The 21,201-nt window shown below is 43.5% G+C and overlaps 1 protein-coding gene across 1 annotated transcript; it reads right to left on the bottom strand.

The window, feature by feature from the left end:
- Positions 1–5,809: 5,809 nt before the first annotated feature.
- LOC142485949 (vomeronasal type-2 receptor 26-like) lies at positions 5,810–6,706 on the bottom strand. The gene has a single exon (XM_075584612.1). The coding sequence runs from the start codon at positions 6,704–6,706 to the stop codon at positions 5,810–5,812; it is 897 nt and encodes a 298-aa protein (XP_075440727.1).
- Between the last annotated feature and the right edge of the window lie 14,495 nt (positions 6,707–21,201).

Raw genomic sequence — 21,201 nt, forward strand, 5'->3', positions numbered from 1 at the left:
TTGAGGCGAACAATACCTTTCAAAGGGAAGTACGGTGATAATGGAGGGCTAATACACCCCATTGTGGAGGGCAGCATGGCCCACCGTACAATAAAGATGCTCTTGATTACCAACCCTCTCGTGTGCATGTGTGGAGTAATTGCACAGAGAGGAGCACCACAGAGGAGTTCCTCGCCAGGACCATCCCCAAGTGACCGAAGGGACCCTGATGAGGTGGAGGCGCTGCACTGGATATAGGTAGGACTCAGCACACTACCTCAGCTGCCTGTCTGGACGGGTCATCCCCATACACCATCATGCGGGAGACTCAGGAGTCCTGTAGCCAACAGGTGCACCACCAGACACAACCACGCTGTAATGGGGACTGGTTAGTCCACAGGGGCCAATGTGAGATTGGGTGGGTCAGGCCAGTCCAGAAATACCGTTACACAAATGACATTATTAACTACAATGACAAAATAAAGATGCTATATACATTATCCATACATGAAAAGAACATAAACATGAACCAAACAATCAATTATTATCCCTGTATGTCTATCCATACAGATAGATAAACATAACATACAGGGGCAATAATACAGCATAAAATACAAAGCATTTACATACAAAAATCACATACAATACACCCATTCAGTGTCCGTGAATGTATTATATAGATAGATACATTCACAGGCATTAAATGGTATTGAAAAAATAAAAGACATGAATCAAAAATCAGAAAAACCTGTAAAAGTAAAAATAATAAACTTTTCTTTTGTTTACTCACCATTAGATGTCCACTCACCGAAATCCAAGAGACACGGAACCACAGGAACCAATCCACAGGTAAGCCATAAAATAAAAAACCATAACAAATCCACTGTCTGTGTCTTCTTTCTTCTTTTTGGTCTTTTTGGGTCTCCTTCCGTCTTTTGGGGTCTTCCCTGGCTTCTTCCGTCTTCTTCCAGCTTCTTCCATCTTCTTACAGTACGCCACGCCCTTCTTCTCTTCTTAGGAGGGGAGATGTTCCCTCCTCAGCGACTGGCTTCAAAATGAGGCGATATAGGCTTTTATAGGCCTATGACGTCACATTTTGGTCAAATGTTTCCCACAGTCCTGATTGGGCCGTGAAAAACATGTGATTTGGCCGACCAAAAAAAAAATGATGACGTCATTTAAAAGCAATGAAAGCACAGGCAATCAGAATGGCTTTGCTTCAATTGCCTTTAAGATGACGTCATTAAAAAAATCATGGCCGGTCTCACATGGTACCGTAGCCAAGCAGAGCGTGGGAACTCCATCCCATCTCTGATTGGCTCTAGTAGACCATGTGACAGAGGCTTGGGGAGAACGGATGTGACGTCTTTAAAAGCCTGTCACATGGTCTACTAGAGCCAATCAGAGTTGGGATGGAGTTCCCATGCTCTGATTGGCTACCGTACCATGTGAGACCGGCCATGTTTCTTTTAATGACGTCATCTTAAAGGCAATTGAAGCAAAGCCATTCTGATTGGCTGTGCTTTCATTGCCTTTAAATGACGTCATCATTTTTTTTTTAGTCGGCCAAATCACATGTTTTTCACGGCCCAATCAGGACCGTGGGAAACATTTGACCAAAATGTGACCTCATAGGCCTATAAAAGCCTATGTCGCCTCATTTTGAAGCTAGTCGCCGAGGAGGGAACATCTCCCCTCCTAAGAAGAGAAGAAGGGCGTGGCGTAAGAAGATGGAAGAAGACGGAAGAAGCTGGAAGAAGACGGAAGAAGCCGGAGAAGAACCCAAAAGACGGAAGAAGACCCCAAAAGACCCAAAAGAAGAAAGAAGACACAGACAGTGGATTTGTTATGGTTTTTTATTTTATGGCTTACCTGTGGATTGGTTCCTGTGCTTCCGTGTCGCTTGGATTTCGGTGAGTGGACATCTAATGTGAGTAAACAAAAGAAAATGTTATTATTTTTACTTTTACAGGTTTTTCTGATTTTTGATTCATGTCTTTTATTTTTTCAGTACCGTTTAATGCCTGTGAATGTATCTATCTATATAATACATTCACGGACACTGAATGGGTGTATTGTATGTGATTTTTGTATGTAAATGCTTTGTATTTTATTCTGTATTATTGCCCCTGTATGTTATGTTTATCTGTATGGATAGACATACAGGGATAATAATTGATTGTTTGGCTCATGTTTATGTTCTTTTCATGTATGGATAAGGGAGGAGAGATTTACACACAGATACTCACACAACCGCGACCGGAAGTGACGTAGCGGGACGGAGCGGAAGTGACGCACCGGCGAGAGAAGGAGGCAGAATCATCCACCCGAGAGGCAGTTCAGAGTAAAGTGCCTGCAAGCATTGGTTTACGGGAGCTGAACAACCCACACAAGAGGGAGCCTACGAGGGGAGGAAGGCCTGGATGATGGCGTCCACCGCTGGAGGTACAGAGTCCCAGGGAGTGGTGGTCCACACCAAGTCACATCGGAGGAGGCGGGTGAGCCTGAAGTTAACCAACTCTTCTCTCCTTGATCACAATGATTGTGACACATGCTTAAATTACTTGTTTTTATTGTAAGTGTTCATTTTTAACCCTATAAAGTCAAGTTTTTTATTGTACTGGTCTGCACTATGGTTATCATTTCTTTTACATACACATTGCTGCTGAGCTGAGAGTTGGAGACCCCATTACCTGGTGGAGAAATCCTTCTAGCAGAGACCATTGTGTGTCAAAACCGCTTGATTTTAACTTACATCTTGTAAGTAGACATCACATACGAGCCAAGACAGAACACAGAATTTATACATTATTTAAAAATTGTCTACACTTAGATTGTGTTTTTCTTGTCTTTTTTTCTATTTCCCTCTATGCTCCCCCTGGATTACAACTGGAGAGTGGATAATGTATTTAGCATCTTTATTTTGTCATTGTAGTTAATAATGTCATTTGTATTTAGTTAAAGACTGCTTTATGGTAGTAAGATTAGAATGATGGTGGTTATTTTACATTAGAAATGTTTTGGCAATGGTTTGGCTTTAGAAATTGAATAGAGAATTGTATAATTGATTTGTATAGTATTTTAATTGTTTGAGGAAATGGATTAATTGATTGATGCTAATTGTATTGATGTTGGTTAGTTTCTAATTGATTTTCAGGATGGCATTGGTGATTAGGGGACATTGTTCATAGTGTATGTTATTGTTAAATATATTTTGCATTGTGTTATATGATGCCCATATCAATTGCATCATGTACACACTATGCAATTGTGTGACATTTCATATACATTTGTGTAGCTGCAATTTGTTTTTTTTATATTTGCAATGGCTGCTGGATTTATTGTAACATGCAATGTGGTGATTTTAAGATTAAAAATGCATGTTTTGATTTGTGGATGTTTTATGTGTTTAATAATGGGCAAATAATATATTATCCATATCTGGATAATAGTTATTTTGCACATTATTGTACTGTATGTGTTGGGGGGGGGGAGGGGTGTATTGGCCCCAAGGGTATATGGGTAGGCCTCCCTTGTGGGTAGTGGGTGATGGTGGTTAGGCCTCACGGGGTGTGGGGTTAGAGTGATGGGGTATGTAGGCCTCCCGAGTGGTGGGTGAGGGTGGGTTAACCCCTTAATGACTGTAGCATTTAATAACCGCTATGGTGATTAAGGGGTTAGGGGACATTACATTGGCTATTGTAATTGTTGTGCATGTTTTGCAGCACCGGAGGGGTCATGGGCAGGATTAAGATGAGGATGAAGACGGCCTTCATCGTGGGTGCCTGTAAAAGGTAAGTGTAATATTTTTTGACTGTATTTATTGTAATGTTTATGTGCTTAAAAATGGCAAATGCATTATTATCCATATGTGGATAATAGTCATTTTGCCCATTACTGTATTGTATGTTGTGTATTGCAATGTTTATTGGGGGCAATTGTCCCCAATAAACATGCTAATTTTCCTGAACCCCTTCATTGCCTTAGCGGCTATCCGCTAAGGTAATGAAGCTGCATTTATGTATTTTTATTAATAGTGTGCGGGAGCAGGGGGTCCCCTGAGCTGAACCGCATTGATTTCTGCCTCAGAGACCCTCTGCTTCCTGAGTTATAGGCCCCAGTTTGGGGCATCGGTGCCAGTGAGGATGCCATCTTTATAGAGCCCACGTCGCGTCTTGGACGCTATAAAGATGGCGGTGGCACTGGCACCCGATGCCCCATACCGGGGCCTGTAACACGGAAGCAGAGTGTCTCTGAGGCAGAAATCAATGCGGTTCAGCTCAGGGGACCCCCTGCTCCCACACACTTTTAATAAAAATACCTTAATGCAGCTTCATTACCATAGCGGATAGCCGCTACGGTAATGAATTATTGTTTATTGTTATGTGTGTTTTAATACTAGTGTAGATGTGCAGGGGGTCTCCTGATCTGAACCGCATTGGTTTCAGGTCCGAGGACCCCCTACTTCAGGAGATACAGGCCCCTTTATGGGGTGCCGGTATCCCCTGCAGAATGTAAATAACCCGGTCACGTGACGCGGGAGCTTTAAACTGCAGGGGATACCAGCAACCCATAACGGGGCCTATATCTCCTGAAATAGGGGGTCCTCGGACCTGAAACCAATGCGGTTCAGCTCGGGAGACCCCCTGCTCATGTACACTACTATTAAAATGTTTTTATTTAGTTTACGATCGCCTGTAACAGCCTTGCATGGAGATAGCAAATCTCCATGCAAATGTTACAGGCGACTTTTTTATCTATCAGCTAGCGAACGGAAAGGTTCAGAACGCTAGCACATTGTGGCTGTTTTGAGCTATTTTGAGCAGGTACGTTAAAAAATGGCCTCCAGGCCTTAGTGCATCGCGTCCCAGGCTTCACTTTTTAACGAACCTGCTTTTTGGCCAAATCAGAACGCAAAGCCATTGAGCTTAGTGCATAGCCCCCTGTGTCTGCTAACATTTCCTATCCTTGTGTGTTCTGATCTATTCTGTATTGCTTCTTTTTTTTATTCATTAAAGAAACAACTTGGTGAGACCAAAAGCAAAACGTAGAGTATGTCCTTAATTATTATTTTGAGTGCTGATTCAGTTTGGGTTTTGTACAGTTATATGAATCTTGCGGTGTGGATGCAGCATCATAGCAACTTAGCACCTCTAGCTGAATTGTGTTAGACAGGGTGAGTGCTAGTTCATTCAGTTTTGTATGTAATTCATTTCAAATATCAGTAGACTTGCTAATATGTTATGTTACTACTATATGACTAACTATCTTAGTCAAAGTAGCATCACAATCATAATTTGTATCAATTAAATAAAAACAATCAAATTATCTTTTTGCATTCAGACCTAAATGTTTCAGGTGACACGACTTACTAATTTGCTTTCGGATACCTAGTATCTGTAAAATCAGGGGATATAAGGCAATAATATCCGGAAACAATATTATGAAAGTAAGTAGACAGCCCCTCACCCCCATATTTATGACATCATATATTGGTCACATGATATGAAATCCACCCAAGACGAGATATACCAATGAAAAGCTTAACAACGAATGCTGAATAGTTTTGTCACCACGCAGGTGGCAAACACCCCTGGCACTAAACGTGTTAATAACAGCATGGTAATTTGGACAATTCAAACATTATGTACAGAGTTTAAAATTCTTAATTAATTTCCCTCTAATGCAAAATTAAAGTACATTATACTAACCCTAAAAGGAAATAGATCAAAATTGTTTTACTTGAGTATTAAGTATATTTTGGTTCCTTTATGTCATAACTTTCTTTGGAGTATATTAGATGTTTATAAGAAGACACCAACCATAATTTTTAATTTTTTGTGGTTAAATGGGCTTTAGTGTTCAGCTCAGGTTTCATTAGGATAATATAGCACTTGGGAATGAAGATACAGCACAGAAGTCCTGCACTGGAGGACAGGATGGCAAATACCTCCACAGCCACCATGTATTTGCCTTTGGTGCTCAGATATGCTGGGATAAAGGAGACCCAAACACTGCAGAACACCAGCATGCTGAATGTGATATACTGAGCTTCATTGAAAGTGTCTGGTAAGTTCCTTGCTAGGAATGCAACAATAAAGCTTGAGAAAGCCAAAAGTCCCATATAACTGAGGGCGATATAGAATATAGTGACCGAGCCTTCATTACACTGTAATATCATCTTGCCAACTTCTGATTGGGTGTCATAGTCTGGAAATGGCGGAGAGTGGATTAGCCACACAATGCAAATCACAACCTCACCCAGTGAGAGGAGGAGGACTAGATAGCTGGATACTCTGCTCCCCACCCACCTCCTCAATTTGCTGTCGGGTTTCATAGCATTAAAGGCGATGACAACTGTGATGGTTTTTGACAGAACACAAGACACAGCAACAGTAAAAATAATCCCAAAAGCCGCTTGTCGTAGCAGGCAGGTCACCTTCAGAGGACGACCGATGAAAAGCAGAGAACAGAGAAAACACAGCACAAGAGAGGTAAGAAGGATGTAGCTGAGGTTCTGGTTATTGGCTCTTACAACTGGAGTGTCCTTGTGCTTGATAAAGATCACCAGCACTGCAACAGTGACAGCAGAAAAGGAAACAGTAAGGGCTGCAATACCGGCACCTAATGGTTCCTCATAGGAAAGGAAATCTATCATTCTTGGGCTACAAGTATCTCTCCTTATATTAGGCCAGTGATCCTCAGGGCACTTCAAACAGTTTTCCATATCTGACAAGAGAAAATAATAATTACAAATATTTATAACATTACATTTTATGGAAACATTTCAAACTGTTTGCTTTGCATTAGCATCCATACCTTAGCATTAGTAACGTGGTATCATTAAACATAAAAATCGACAAGGGTCTGAGAACAGATATCTATACTCAATAAGCAAAAATACACAACATGATATTAGCCTCAAGCTTTCATCCCCAATGAACAAAAAAGAGCCTGCCAAGGAACCAACTGATGAGGTTGATACATATAGGGGCCTATTCTAGTAGCCTTGGTAAGTTTGCTGCTACATCGCTAGATTTGGCATGTTTTCGCTGAATGGTTTGTCAGTTTAGTTATCACGGTATTCAGAAAGCTCAGTGACCACTCTCAAACCATGAGGCAGGAAAATGCCCAAACCGTGCAGTCAGCAGTGATAAGATCGCAAGCCTCACTCAAAATTCTCCTTAGTGCGATCTGGGACAGCTGCATAGAGAGAGCCGCCTCTCCCTGTACATATCTTGTAAGCGATCGCAGGGTTCTTATAAAAATGTTAATTATAGTGTACAGTATGTGAGCAGGGGGTCTCAAGGAGCAGAACCGCATTGATTTCAGGTCCAGGGATCATTTGCTTCCCTGTTATGGGTTGCCGGTATCTCCTATACATTTAAATGTCCTAGTCACGTGAAGCAGGACATTTAAACATTGTATGGGTATACCGGCACCCAATAACGGTGATTATTACAAAAAAATTGTGATTAAGGCGCTCCTCTTAAAAGTGATAATAATTAAATAAATAAAGTGATATAAACTAAATAGTGATTAAAAATAAAAATGTGTACAATGTGTTTAATAATAAATAGTGGTAATAAAATGCAGCTACAACCCTCTGAAGAGATTGTCCAGTTCTCTTTTTTGCAAGTATCCAATGGGGTTAGACAAATAGACAGAAAAAAACACAGCGCACAACGCTCATAGTGCATTAAATATATTAATTCAAAAATTCAATAAGGTAAGTAATGTGCGTACATCAAGTTAAATACAAGTGAACATGTTAGGGATATGTTACCCATACACCAACAGATGTCATCAGTGGAAACCGGTTTGGATTTCACCAGGTTCTGTATCATCAAAAGAGGGGTGTCTTTATGAGATGGCTAATGTCCCGTGTTTGCAGTTCACAGAGAAGCAGCCCTGTCTCTGGGACATGCACGGCAGCTTCAATCCTCCTCCAAACCTCCGTTGCGGCAGGCACTTCCGGGTTGTGACGTCATCCGTCTATAGCAGCGCTGCTCGCGTGACTGTCCTCCGGTAGCCAGATAGAGAGTGCCAACGGGGTGGGTAACGGGTCTCTGGATACTTGCTATTCCAACGCGTTTCGAAACCGAAGAGGTTTCTTCATCGGTTTCGAAACGCGTTGGAATAGCAAGTATCCAGAGACCCGTTACCCACCCCGTTGGCACTCTCTATCTGGCTACCGGAGGACAGTCACGCGAGCAGCGCTGCTATAGACGGATGACGTCACAACCCGGAAGTGCCTGCCGCAACGGAGGTTTGGAGGAGGATTGAAGCTGCCGTGCATGTCCCAGAGACAGGGCTGCTTCTCTGTGAACTGCAAACACGGGACATTAGCCATCTCATAAAGACACCCCTCTTTTGATGATACAGAACCTGGTGAAATCCAAACCGGTTTCCACTGATGACATCTGTTGGTGTATGGGTAACATATCCCTAACATGTTCACTTGTATTTAACTTGATGTACGCACATTACTTACCTTATTGAATTTTTGAATTAATATATTTAATGCACTATGAGCGTTGTGCGCTGTGGTTTTTTTTCTGTCTATTTGTCTAACGTTCTAGGGGGTGCTCTGAGCCATCCCTGGTACCACAGCTGCAGACGCTCCATTCAGAATTGATAAAAATAGGTCACGTAATTTACTTATTTTTTATCACTATTTAATCACTTCACGTGTGTGTTAGAATTTAATAGTTGCGCACTTTTTCTTCACCTTATCCAATGGGGTTGTTGGGAGCGCAGATGTCACCATATGTAAAGAATAGAGATATACTGTATACAGTATAGTGCAGTAGTTCTTAACTCAAATTTGACTCTTAAGTAGCAGAAGGAAAACTCACATTCTCCCAGTGAAATGACAGCAGAATGAAATTATCCTCTCAGATAGTCTGTGTGGTGTCCCTCGGTTAGAGATAAAAATCACACTTAGTGCAAGACTGTGAGTTCTTAAAACATAATATATTAGCAGATAAATATCGCACTTACATTTGTGCAATAAGGATAAGGCACATAAAAATTAATGGTGGCTTTGACCCTCTGATCTTTCTTGCCGCTCGCACGCCGTCACGTCACTTCTATCTCTCGTCCGCGATCGTCGACGTCACTTCCGGATGCGGGTGAACTTAGAATCGGGAGCCGTTGAGACGGGAGATGCTGGGCAGATGCTGGATAGTGTGCAGGGGCTTGCGTCGCCTACTGAAGTGTCACTCTACGCGTTTCGCTTTACAAAAGCTTCATCAGGAGTATAATCTACGGCGCCTTTCTGGTCTAAATAAATATGCTATACTTCATTGTGATTGGATGAAGTGGGCATGGCTAAATGTATACAGCAAAAAAACAAAAATGCCCAAAGCTACTTCCAATGTGACAAAAATACACAGTGCAATACCTATATACTCTTTTAAAAAGGGTCATATAGTTTAACCCTTTGGCCATAGCATCTTAAGCCTGCTGCCACATACAATGCCACATACAAGGCATGACAAAGCAGGTCATATCACTCACCTGAGTTAAAATTATTTGTACCTGTATAATTACAGGAAGAATGATCGACACTGGATCTGTCATAACCTGGCAAAATTAAACTGACCTGCCAACTTGGAAAGTAGGGTGGAGAAAGCCTAAACCTTGGGGGGGGGGGGGGGCACTACCCTCCCATAAGCAACTGAGACCAGCTGCACACAGTTAACAAAATACACAGATTCCCAACAAGCTCTGAGAAACCCCAACCATTACCACATCATATAAATATATATACATATATATATATATATATATATATATATATATATATATATATATATATATATATATATATATATATATATATATATATATATATATATATATATATATATATATATATGCATATAAGTGTCAAAAGGAGTGATAGTGGGCATGGCTAAATGTATACAGCAAAAAAACAAAAATGCCCAAAGCTACTTCCAATGTGACAAAAATACACAGTGCAATACCTATATATCTCTTGTAAAAAGGGTCATATAGTTTAACCCTTTGGCCATAGCATATTAAGCCTGCTGCCATATACAAGGCATGACAAAGCAGGTCCTAACACTCACCTGAGTTAAAATTATTTTTACCTGTATAATTACAGGAAGAATGATCTACATTGGATCTGACGTAACCTGGCAAAATGAAACTGACCTGCCAACTTGGAAAGTGGGGTAGGGAAAGCCTAAACCTTGGGGGGGGGCACTACCCTCCCATAAGCAACTGAGACCAGCTGCACACAGTTAACAAAATACACAGATTCCCAACAAGCTCTGAGAAACCCCAACCATTACCACATCATATATATATATGCATATAAGTGTCAAAAGGAGTGCTAGTGAGCGTGGCTAAATGTATACAGCAAAAAAACAAAAATGCCCAAAGCTACTTCCAATGTGACAAAAATACACAGTGCAATACCTATATATCGCTTGTAAAACGAGTAATACAATAAACAGAAATAGAAAAAATAACAATCAATTCAAAACAAGCATTTGCCAAAAAAATGCATTGTGTGTTACTGTATTTATCTGTACTCTAAAGTGGCACCGATCAATACATTAGCAGTCAATGGGCAATCAAAAACATAAAAAGAAAAAAATACAATAAAAAAAATCTGAAAAAATTAAATTAAATACATTCAAGATTTATCTTACATTTAGAATTCTTCGCCCTCCGAATCCAGGTGTATCAGGAAGCTCTCAACCCGCGACATCACCCGCCGTCATCTCCGTGATGATCAGCATCAGTTAAAAAAATCTTCTTTCTTCCATCTTCTTTTCTTATTTCCTTCTTTTCTTCCATCTTCTTTCTTTGTAATCTAATGTACCCCATGGTAAATCCAAAACGTATGTTGATTCGTCGGCATCCAATCGGATTGAACCTGTACCATCTGACCCTAAAATGTGATGTCACAAGCCTTATTCAGTATAAGGCCTGTTCCGTCTCATTTTAGCTTAATATGCCGATGAGTCAACATCCGTTTTGAATTTAACATGGGGAATGGATTACAAGGAAAGAAAATTCAAGATGGCAGAAAACAATTAAAGTAGATGGATAAAAGAAGATTATTTTTAACCTGATGCTGATTTTCACCGAGGATGGCGGCGGACGATGTCTTTGGTTGAGAGCTTCCTGATACGCCGGAATTCTGAGGGTGAAGAATTCTAAAGGTACTGTAAGACAAATTTTGAATGTATGTACAGTAATTGTCATTTTTCAGGTTTTTTATTGAATTTCTTTCTTTTAAAGTTTTTTTTATTGCCCATTTACTGCTAATGTATTAATTTGTGTCCGTTTAGGGTAAACATTAATACAGTGATAGCCAATGTATTTTTGGGAAAAATCTTGCTTTCTATTGAGTGTTATTTTTTTTATTTCAGTTTTTTGTTTGGAATGCTGAAAATTGTTTGTCATTTTCCTGGTTTGGTTTTATAATTGTTTCCGATAGTTTAGTGTTTTTAATTAAATATTTTGTGTGTTGGCTCCTGCTTTCAATTGATGTGTTGCAGAGTGGTTTTCTTAATTAATTGATTTGTTGGCTACTGGATAAAATTAATTGTTTTTTGGTTACTGCTTTTTTTAATTTCATTTGTTGGCTAGTGTTTGTATTTCTTGAATTGTGGTGTTAATGTGCTTGTGTAGATGTTTGATTATTGTTTGTTTTTTTGGAATTCATGCTTTTTAATTAGGGTGACCATTGAGTGCTATAGTGGCTTATCATGCCCATATTATATAGGTATGAAGTACCACTATGCCAATCAATGAATACAGGGTGCATGTAGTGGGCCCGGGGTGGGTGGTTAGGACTCCAGTGTGGGTAGCGGGGATGGGTGGGTTAACCCCATAATTACTATAGTGGTTATTAACCTCTAACGTGATAAAGGGGTAAGGGGCCATTAGATTGTTTTATGTCATGTATTATTTCTGTCAACGTAGGACATGGCCCTGAAGTATGCTGACGAGGATGCCCTTCATAATGGCAGGGGTAAGTCGAAAGGTTTATTTACTTAATTTATGCTGGCAGCCAAATGTTTGATTTAATAATGGGCAAATTAGCTATTATCCATATGGGGATAATAGTTATTTTGCCCATTACTGTACTGTATGTTTTGGGGGGGAGGGGGTGGGAGGGAGGTGCACTTTTTTTAAATGTATGCACATGTAGCCTTGTGTAATTTTAGGGTTACATGCCTCTCTCCTTCTGTGCAGTAACCCCTTTTAGGGCAGGTTTGCCAGAAGAAATCATGAGGTTTGCCCTCAACACCCTGTGAGGTATAGTGTGTAGCAAAGGAAGTGACAGAATGCTCTGTGTCCACTGACAGTGACACACGGGTGGGCCTTCTGGAGCTATATATTACGCATCACTTCCTGAATTTAGCAGTTGAATCAAGTGTTCACTTAGTGCTCTGTTCAGTGGAGTTCAAGATCAAGTCTATCAAGTGGTTGCATAGTGTGACACTCTGATCCAGCACTATGCAGGGCTGTGGCACAGCTTAAGGCCCTCCCTTAGGGGAGAGGTGGCAGAGATTCTCCTTTCTCTATTATAGAGTCAGGGAGGGACTTCCTTGAGGTGGGCAACTTCAACATGTGCGGCTAAGTACCAGCCGCTATGATGGGCAGTCTGCCAATGCAGATGTTAATAAAGATTGCCGTGATTGAAAGAACTTCTTGCCTGAGCCTGGGGTCATTCAGGGAGAAGTCTCACCCAGGGGTTCTCTTCCAGAGACTCCTCCCTGCTGTCATGGGGACATGGAAGAGATGGAGGCGCTGTACCAAAAGTGAGTACATTCTCAGCACTACGTCAAGAGCCAGTCCTACTGAATTCCCCAATACCATCAAGTGGGAGACTCCGGAGTCCTGTAAGCCAGCAGGTGCACCACATGACATGACATGTAACTGGGGGCAGATTCCTCACATAGGGGCCCATATGAGATTGGGTAGGTGTCATACTGTTACACACATTTATTATTTTTGCAACAGGATTGACCTGCAGGCACCACCCGAGGATCCCCGGACATTTATGGGGACCACCGAGGACCCCTGGACACCAAAAGGGACCACCCGAGGACCCCTGACACCCACAGGGACCAACTAAGGACCCCCAAACACCTGTGGGAACCACCTGGGGGCCCCCAGACACCCATGGGATTCATCCGTGGGCCCCCAGACACCAATGGGAACCACCTGATGTGACGGTGAAGGAGTTAACCAGGCTCATCAATAAAGGTTAAGCCCACATGGTTAACCCTGACCCATGTATTGGGGTCCTAGAGTGTCAGCTGTGGGACCCAGATGTCAAAAATGCATTGCTGAGACGGTGTGGAACTTTTGTGACATTAAAGATCTATTTGTCTTTTGCCTTTACTGGGGTTCTGGGATTGGGAGATTTCTAGGCTGTAAGTTTCAGGGTAGGTTTGTCGGAGAATGTCTTTTCAGAATGTGGCTATGTATCGGGGTTCCAGAGTTATGGGATACCCCAAAAGTTTTATTCAGGAATTGAATGAGGTTCTCGAATACAGCCAAGCACATTACTCTGCCAAACTTTGACTCTGAAAGCACTATTACGACTCACTGCCAGGATCCCTGCTGCAGCATCATCCAGACAAGGTAAATTGGTATGAAGGGGATAAACTATATCTGCAGCTATACACAGAGTCCCTAATGTAGCAGGGGTTATTTTTCTAAAGTGTGCCAAGAATGAGGCTAGTGAATGTAGGTGATTTATAAACTCACTCCATCCCTGACACCAGAATAGGAACGTACATCTTCTAGCACACATTAGACAGGACACAATATATTTTATTAAATTGTTATATTTTTAATAGGTATATATAAATTGATAACCTGTATATGAACGGAGGGATTTCCAAGTCATGGATTCTGGAAAACCCAGATGTAGCCAAGCTTGGTGTCTGTATGTCTGTGCGGAGTCCGTACTTGAAAGCCTCAGGGATGCCAAGGTGTTAGAACAGGAAGGGTACTGCAGTTCTGCTTGAGTACCCACATCCTGGGTTAACATAAGGCTATCATCTGGCAATCATTTGCCAGAACCCAGACTCTTTGGAGCCTGGGCAGTGGGTGGGCTCAGTATGCATAAAGGCAGAGGTGTCAGGTTGGCGCATGCCCCTTTACTGACTGAGAAAAGGTGCCCTCCTGGCTTTACAATAGCGGCAAATCGGTGATTGGCTTGCAGGAGAATTCCCACGCTCTGATAGGCTGCACAAGTTAGTGAATGAGAGCTTGCAGCCAATCCAGAGTGCAGATTCCAAGCACCAAACCAACATCAGCAAATTCAAGGATGCTCTGGACTGAATAGATGCAAGCCAGCTTCAAGGATTTTGAACTCAGAAAAGTTTCTAAGTCCCGCTTTTGAGAATGTAGCGGCCGCGTCTGGCATTGCATGCCGAAATCAGTTCCAGGACTTTTGTAAGTACTGTTGCGGCACACTTTATTCTAACAAATCACCGGTTTGTCACTGGCTTGTTCCTGGAATGCGACGCTGTTCACCCGAAGCATGCCGCGTTCCTTTTGCTTTCCCAGCCACGGGTCATGCCCGGCTGACGCGCGGTTGATGTGTTAATTAATAATGGTTCAGGATTTAATAGGCTGCAATGCTTTGCGTGTCCGCCAGATGGCAGAAATTCATGAATTGTAATGCAATATATATATATATATATATATATATATACATATATACATATATATATATATATATATATATATATATATATATATATATGTATATATATGTATATAACAACAACCCCTATAACCCCTAATGTACACATACAGTACTGTATATGCACATCAATGATACTATAGGCCGGCGGGGCGAGATGTGTTAGCACCAGAGAGAGATCCGCTGCTCTCTCTGTGCAAACATCGGCACATTAAAAATTATGTAAAATACATTTTTATTCATAGTGTACATGTGCAGGGGGTCTCCGGGGCAGAACCGCATTGGTTTCAGGTCCGGGGCCCCCCTGCTCCCCGAGATACAGGCCCCGTTATGAGGTGCCGGTATCCCTCTGCATTTAAAGGTCCAGATCACGTGACCGCGACATGTAAACCAAGCAGAAGGATACCGGACCCCCTAAAGGGGCCTGTATCTCGGGGAGAAGGGGGGCCCCGGACCTGAAACCAACACGCTTACGCTCCGGAGACCCTCTGCACATCTACACTATGAATAAAACACACATATAAATAAACAATCATTCCTTACCTTAGCGGCTATCTGCTATTGTAACGAAGCAGCATGAATGTAATTTTAATAATATTTTACAGTGAGCAGGGGGTCTCTGAGCCGCAAATCAAAGCTCAGGGGACCCCCTGCTCCTGCACAATATTATTAAAATACAGAAATGCTGCTTCATTACCTTAGCGGCTAACCGCTAAAGCAACGAAGGGGTTAACCCACCGTGCCCGCTTTATTGTGCGTAGCGGGGGATGGTGAAGGGGGTATTTGGCCCTTGGTGTGAGTTTAGGACTTGCGGGGGGGTTGCGGGTGCACTTAACCCCTTCACGACCATAGCAGTTAATACCGCTACGGTCATGAATGGGTTAACCCCTCCCGTGACCCCCCCGCAAGCCCTAAACAACTGCCGTTGGGGCTAATACCCCCTTCACCCACCCCTGCTACCCACAATAAAAAAAATTCACACACAGCATCCCCGCAAAAAAATAAATAAATAAATAAATACATGAATATAAATAAATATCGCCACATTAAAAATTATGTAAAATAAATTTTTATTCCTAGTGTACATGTGCAGGGGGTCTCTGGAACAGAACCGCATTGGTTTCAGGTCCGGGGCCCCCCTGCTCCCCGAGATACAGGCCCCGTTATGAGGTGCCGGTATCCCTCTGCATTTAAAGGTCCAGATCACATGACCGCGACATGTAAACCAAGCAGAAGGATACCGGACCCCCTAAAGGGGCCTGTATCTCGGGGAGAAGGGGGGCCCCGGACCTGAAACCAACACGCTTACGCTCCGGAGACCCTCTGCACATCTACACTATGAATAAAACACACATATAAATAAACAATCATTCCTTACCTTAGCGGCTATCTGCTATGGTAACGAAGCCGCATGAATGTAATTTTAATAATATTGTACAGTGAGCAGGGGGTCTCTGAGCCGCAAATCAAAGCTCAGGGGACCCCCTGCTCCTGCACAATATTATTAAAATACAGAAATGCTGCTTCATTACCTTAGCGGCTAACCGCTAAAGCAACGAAGGGGTTTACCCACCGTGCCCGCTTTATTGTGGGTAGCGGGGGTGGGTGAAGGGGGTATTTGGCTCTTGGTGGGAGTTTAGGACTTGCGGGGGGGTTGCGGGTGCACTTAACCCCTTCACGACCATAGCAGTTAATACCGCTACGGTCATGAATGGGTTAACCCCTCCCGTGACCCCCCCGCAAGACCTAAACAACCGCCTTTGGGGCTAATACCCCCTTCACCCACTCCCGCTACCCACAATAAAAAAAATTCACACACAGCATCCCCGCAATTAATAAATAAATAAATAAATATATGAATATAAATAAATATCGGCACATTAAAAATTATGTAAAATACATTTTTATTCATAGTGTACATGTGCAGGGGGTCTACGGAGCAGAACCGCATTGGTTTCAGGTCCGAGGCCCCCCTGCTTCCCGAGATACAGGCTCCGTTATGACGTGCCGGTATCCCTCTGCATTTAAAGGTCCCGATCACGTGACCGCGACATGTAAATCAAGCAGAGGGATACCGGGACACCCTAAAGGGGCCTGTATCGCGGGGAGCAGGGGGGCCCTGGACCTGAAACCAACGCGCTTAAGCTCCGGAGACCCTCTGCACATCTACAGTATAAATAAAAAACACATATAAATAAACAATTATTCCTTACCTTAGCGGCTATCTGCTATGGTAACGAAGCCGCATGAATGTAATTTTAATAATATTGTACAGTGAGCAGGGGGTCTCTGAGCCGTAAATCAAAGCTCAGGGGACCCCCTGCTCCTGCACAATATTATTAAAATACAGAAATGCTGCTTCATTACCTTAGCGGCTATCCGCTAAAGCAACGAAGGGGTTAACCCACCGTGCCCGCTTTATTGTGGGTAGCAGGTGTGGGTGAAGGGGGTATTTGGCCCTTGGTGTGAGTTTAGGACTTGCGGGGGGGTTGCGGGTGCACTTAACCCCTTCACGACCGTAGCAGTTAATACCGCTACGGTCATGAATGGGTTAACCCCTCCCGCGACCCCCCCGCAAGCCCTAAACAACCGCCTTTGGGGCTAATACCCCCTTCACCCACCCCCGCTACCCACAATAAAAAAATTCACACACAGCATTCCCGCAATAAATAAATAAATAAATAAATACATGAATATAAATAAATATCGGCACATTAAAAATTATGTAAAATACATTTTTATTCATAGTGTACATGTGCAGGGGGTCTCCGGAGCAGAACCGCATTGGTTTCAGGTCCGAGGCCCCCCTGCTCCCCGAGATACAGGCCCTGTTATGAGGTGCCGGTATCCCTCTGCATTTAAAGGTCTCGATCACGTAACCGCGGCATGTAAACCAAGCAGAGGGATACCGGGACACCCTAAAGGGCCTGTATCTCGGGGAGCAGGGGGGCCCCGGACCTGAAACCAATGCGGTTCAGCTCCGGAGACCCTCTGCACATCTACAGTATAAATAAAACACACATACTGCACCGACACACTTTATTCGAGCAAATACCCAGTATGTACCTGGCAGATACCTGGAATGTGCCGCTCCTCACCTCTGACAAGCCCCGTTGCGTTTGCCTTCCCAGCCTGGGTTCATGCCTGGCTGACGGGCGGCTGATCTGTTAAATGATAATGATTAGGATTTAATAGGCTGCAATGCTTCGCGTGTCTACCAGATGGCATAAATTCATGAATTGTAATGCAGTATATATATATACTGTGCAGTATTGCAGCCAGCGGGAATAAAATGCTTCAATCCCTGCCTGGAAAATACCTCAATGCACTCGGGCAGAAAACAGTCACAAACCTCAATACACCCGGGTATACCCGAATTCGTGGGACTAGCCGAGCTCGAATAAAGTGTGTCGCCAGTGTATAAATAAACAATCATTCCTTACCTTAGCGGCTATCTGCTATGGTAACGAAGCAGCATGAATGTATTTTTAATAATATTGTACAGTGAGCAGGGGGTTCCCTGAGCCACAAATCAAAGCTCAGAGGACCCCCTGCTCCTGCACAATATTATTAAAATACAGAAATGCTGCTTCATTACCATAGCTGATAGCCGCTAAGGCAATTCATTGCCTTAGCGGCTATCAGCTATGGTAATGAAGCAGCATTTCTGTATTTTAATAATATTGTGCAGGAGCAGGGGGTACTCTGAGCTTTGATTAAGTTAGGCTAAGGGTTAAGGCAGAATAGTATGTTTATTGGGGACATTTGCCCCCAATAAACATTGCAATAAACAACATACAGTACACCCCCTGTGTATTTAAAATACATAAACAACAATTAATACATGAAATACATATTTTTAATGTATCTGTTAAGCTTCCCTGCCTTGACTGTAATCTGTGTAAAGCCCCCTCCCCCTATTTTGTCTGTTAAGCTTCCCTGCCTTGACTGTAATCTGGTTAATGCCCCCTCCCCCTATTGTGTCAGTTAAATCTCCTTGCCTGTGTTTTTTGTGAGTGCAGTGTATGTAAATGTGGGGTGGGGGAACCCGATGTGCATACAGTACTTTATAATGCAGCGCCTCACTGCCAATGGCCCACCCACCCCGTGTGTCCTAACCACCCTCACCCACTTCCCACAAGGGAGGCCTACCCACATACCGTTGCCCCCCCCTCCACCACCCCATCCTGCCCATGGCCCCTCCGCTGCTGAAAAACAGAGACAAAAATTATAACATCCAAAGTAATGTCCCCTAACCCCTTAATCACCATAGCGGTTATTAACCGCTACAGTCATTAAGGGGTTAACCCACCCTCATCCACCACTCGGGACACCTACATACCCTCCCACACTAACCCCCCACCCCGTCAGGCCTAACCACCCTCACCCCCTACCCACAAGGGAGGCCTACCCACATACCGTTGGGAAACCCCCCACCCTCCCCACCCCGAGAACCCACAATAAACATCATTATTTTTATTAAATACATTACCCACCCCCTGTGCCCCCCTATAAATACAAGATTTATCCTTTTACAAACAGGGTTCATAACGCAGCCCCACGCGAGTCCCCGGTGGGCTGGCGGGGCACCTGGACAGACCTACAGGGTACCAGCATCCCTTTTCAAACAGGTTCTGGAGGCCTGCTGGTGGGTCCCGCCAAGCGTCATGGCCCCCAGGTGGTCTCCTTGGGTCACCGTGGGCCACAATTGGGTCCCCACGGCAGGCCCGCGGATGTCTGGGAGCCTCGGGTCAGACCCACAGGTGTCTGCGGGGCCTCGGGTGGTTCCCACGGGGGTCTGGGGAACTCACGAGTGCTCACTATGGGTCCGCGGTGCCCCCACAGAAGTGGGACCACACATCTTCATCCCCGCACCTACGGGTCGGCGGTGCCCCCACAGAAGTGGGACCACACAGCTTCATCCCCACAGACTACGGGTCGGCGGTGCCCCCACAGAGGTTAGGCCACCGCTTCATCCCCGCATGTGTCACCCGTGGAACCACCAGCCACAGGTGGTCTCCAGAGGTCCCATGCAGAACCATGGAACAAACCCTTAATGTAAAAAAAATAAACCTGGCCTATACATTCAATAGATACACACCCCCCAACACCTACAGTACAATAATGTGCAAAATAACTATTATCCAGATAGGGATAATAGATTATTTGCCCATTATTATAAACATTAACTAGCATATTCAAATAAATAAAGTGCTACTGACCTCATCAATAAGAAGTCTCCGTCGCCAGCAACAGCCTTGTCTTGCCCACAAAATACATAGCCAATACATAGCAATAACATTCAGATATCAATTAACCCCTTAAACACCTTATTGGATAATAACCGCAAAGGTAATTAAGGCATTAAGCCACACTGGCCCGATACCCACCCTTCACCCATGAATTTGTACAGTGGCTTCATCATGCAACTATATACTGTAAAGATGTACACAGAGAGAGAGAGAGAGAGAGAGAGAGAGAGAGAGAGAGATACGCACACACATGATTAACCAATATACAAATAAATGTAGAAGGGTTATCAAAACCATACTGTACTACAAATAACACTTCTCCATACAAACACACTATATTAAAATCTATTTCCTTTAATAATCCGAACTGATCTTACAATCTAAATCATCAAATGCCAATAAAAACCTCACATTCTAATCAATACATTGCATTTACATTGTATAATGATGCATACAATCTATGCACGATATAAATTCTGCAAAATACAAATACCTCCAAACAAGTAAACTCTTTTAACCAATGAATGTTATTGCTATGTATTGGCTATGTATTTTGTGGGCAAGACAAGGCTGTTGCTGGCGATGGAGACTTCTTTTTGATGCACTTTATTTATTTGAATATGCTAGTTAATGTTTTTAATAATGGGCAAATAATCTATTATCCCTATCTGGATAATAGTTATTTTGCACATTATTGTACTGTAGGTGTTGGGGGGGGGGGGGGTGTATCTATTGAATGTATAGGCCAGGTTTATTTTTTTTACATTCAGGGTTTGTTCCGTGGTTCTGCGTGGGACCTCTGGAGACCACCTGTGGTTTCTTCGGGTATCCCACGGGTATCAGGCTGGTGGCTCCACAGGTGACACATGCGGGGATGAAGCGGTGGCCTCAAATCTGTAGGGGCACCGCCGACCCGTAGTCTGCGGGGATGAAGCTGTGTGGTCCCACTTCTGTGGGGGCACCGCCGACCCGTAGGTGCGGGGATGAAGATGTGTGGTCCCACTTCTGTGGGGGCACCGTGGACCCGTAGCGAGCACTCGTGAGTTCCCCAGACCTCCGTGGGAACCACCCGAGGCCCCGCAGACACCTGTGGGTCTGACCCGGGGCTCCCAGACATCCGCAGGCCTACCATGGGGACCCAATTGTGGCCCACGGTGACCCAAGGAGACCACCTGGGGGCCATGACGCTTGGCGGGACCCACCAGCAGGCCTCCAGAACCTGTTTGAAAAGGGCTGCTGGTACCCTGTAGGTCAGTCCAG

Source organism: Ascaphus truei, unplaced genomic scaffold (genome assembly GCF_040206685.1).
Source record: "Ascaphus truei isolate aAscTru1 unplaced genomic scaffold, aAscTru1.hap1 HAP1_SCAFFOLD_681, whole genome shotgun sequence".
NCBI classification, from domain to species: Eukaryota; Metazoa; Chordata; class Amphibia; order Anura; family Ascaphidae; genus Ascaphus; species Ascaphus truei.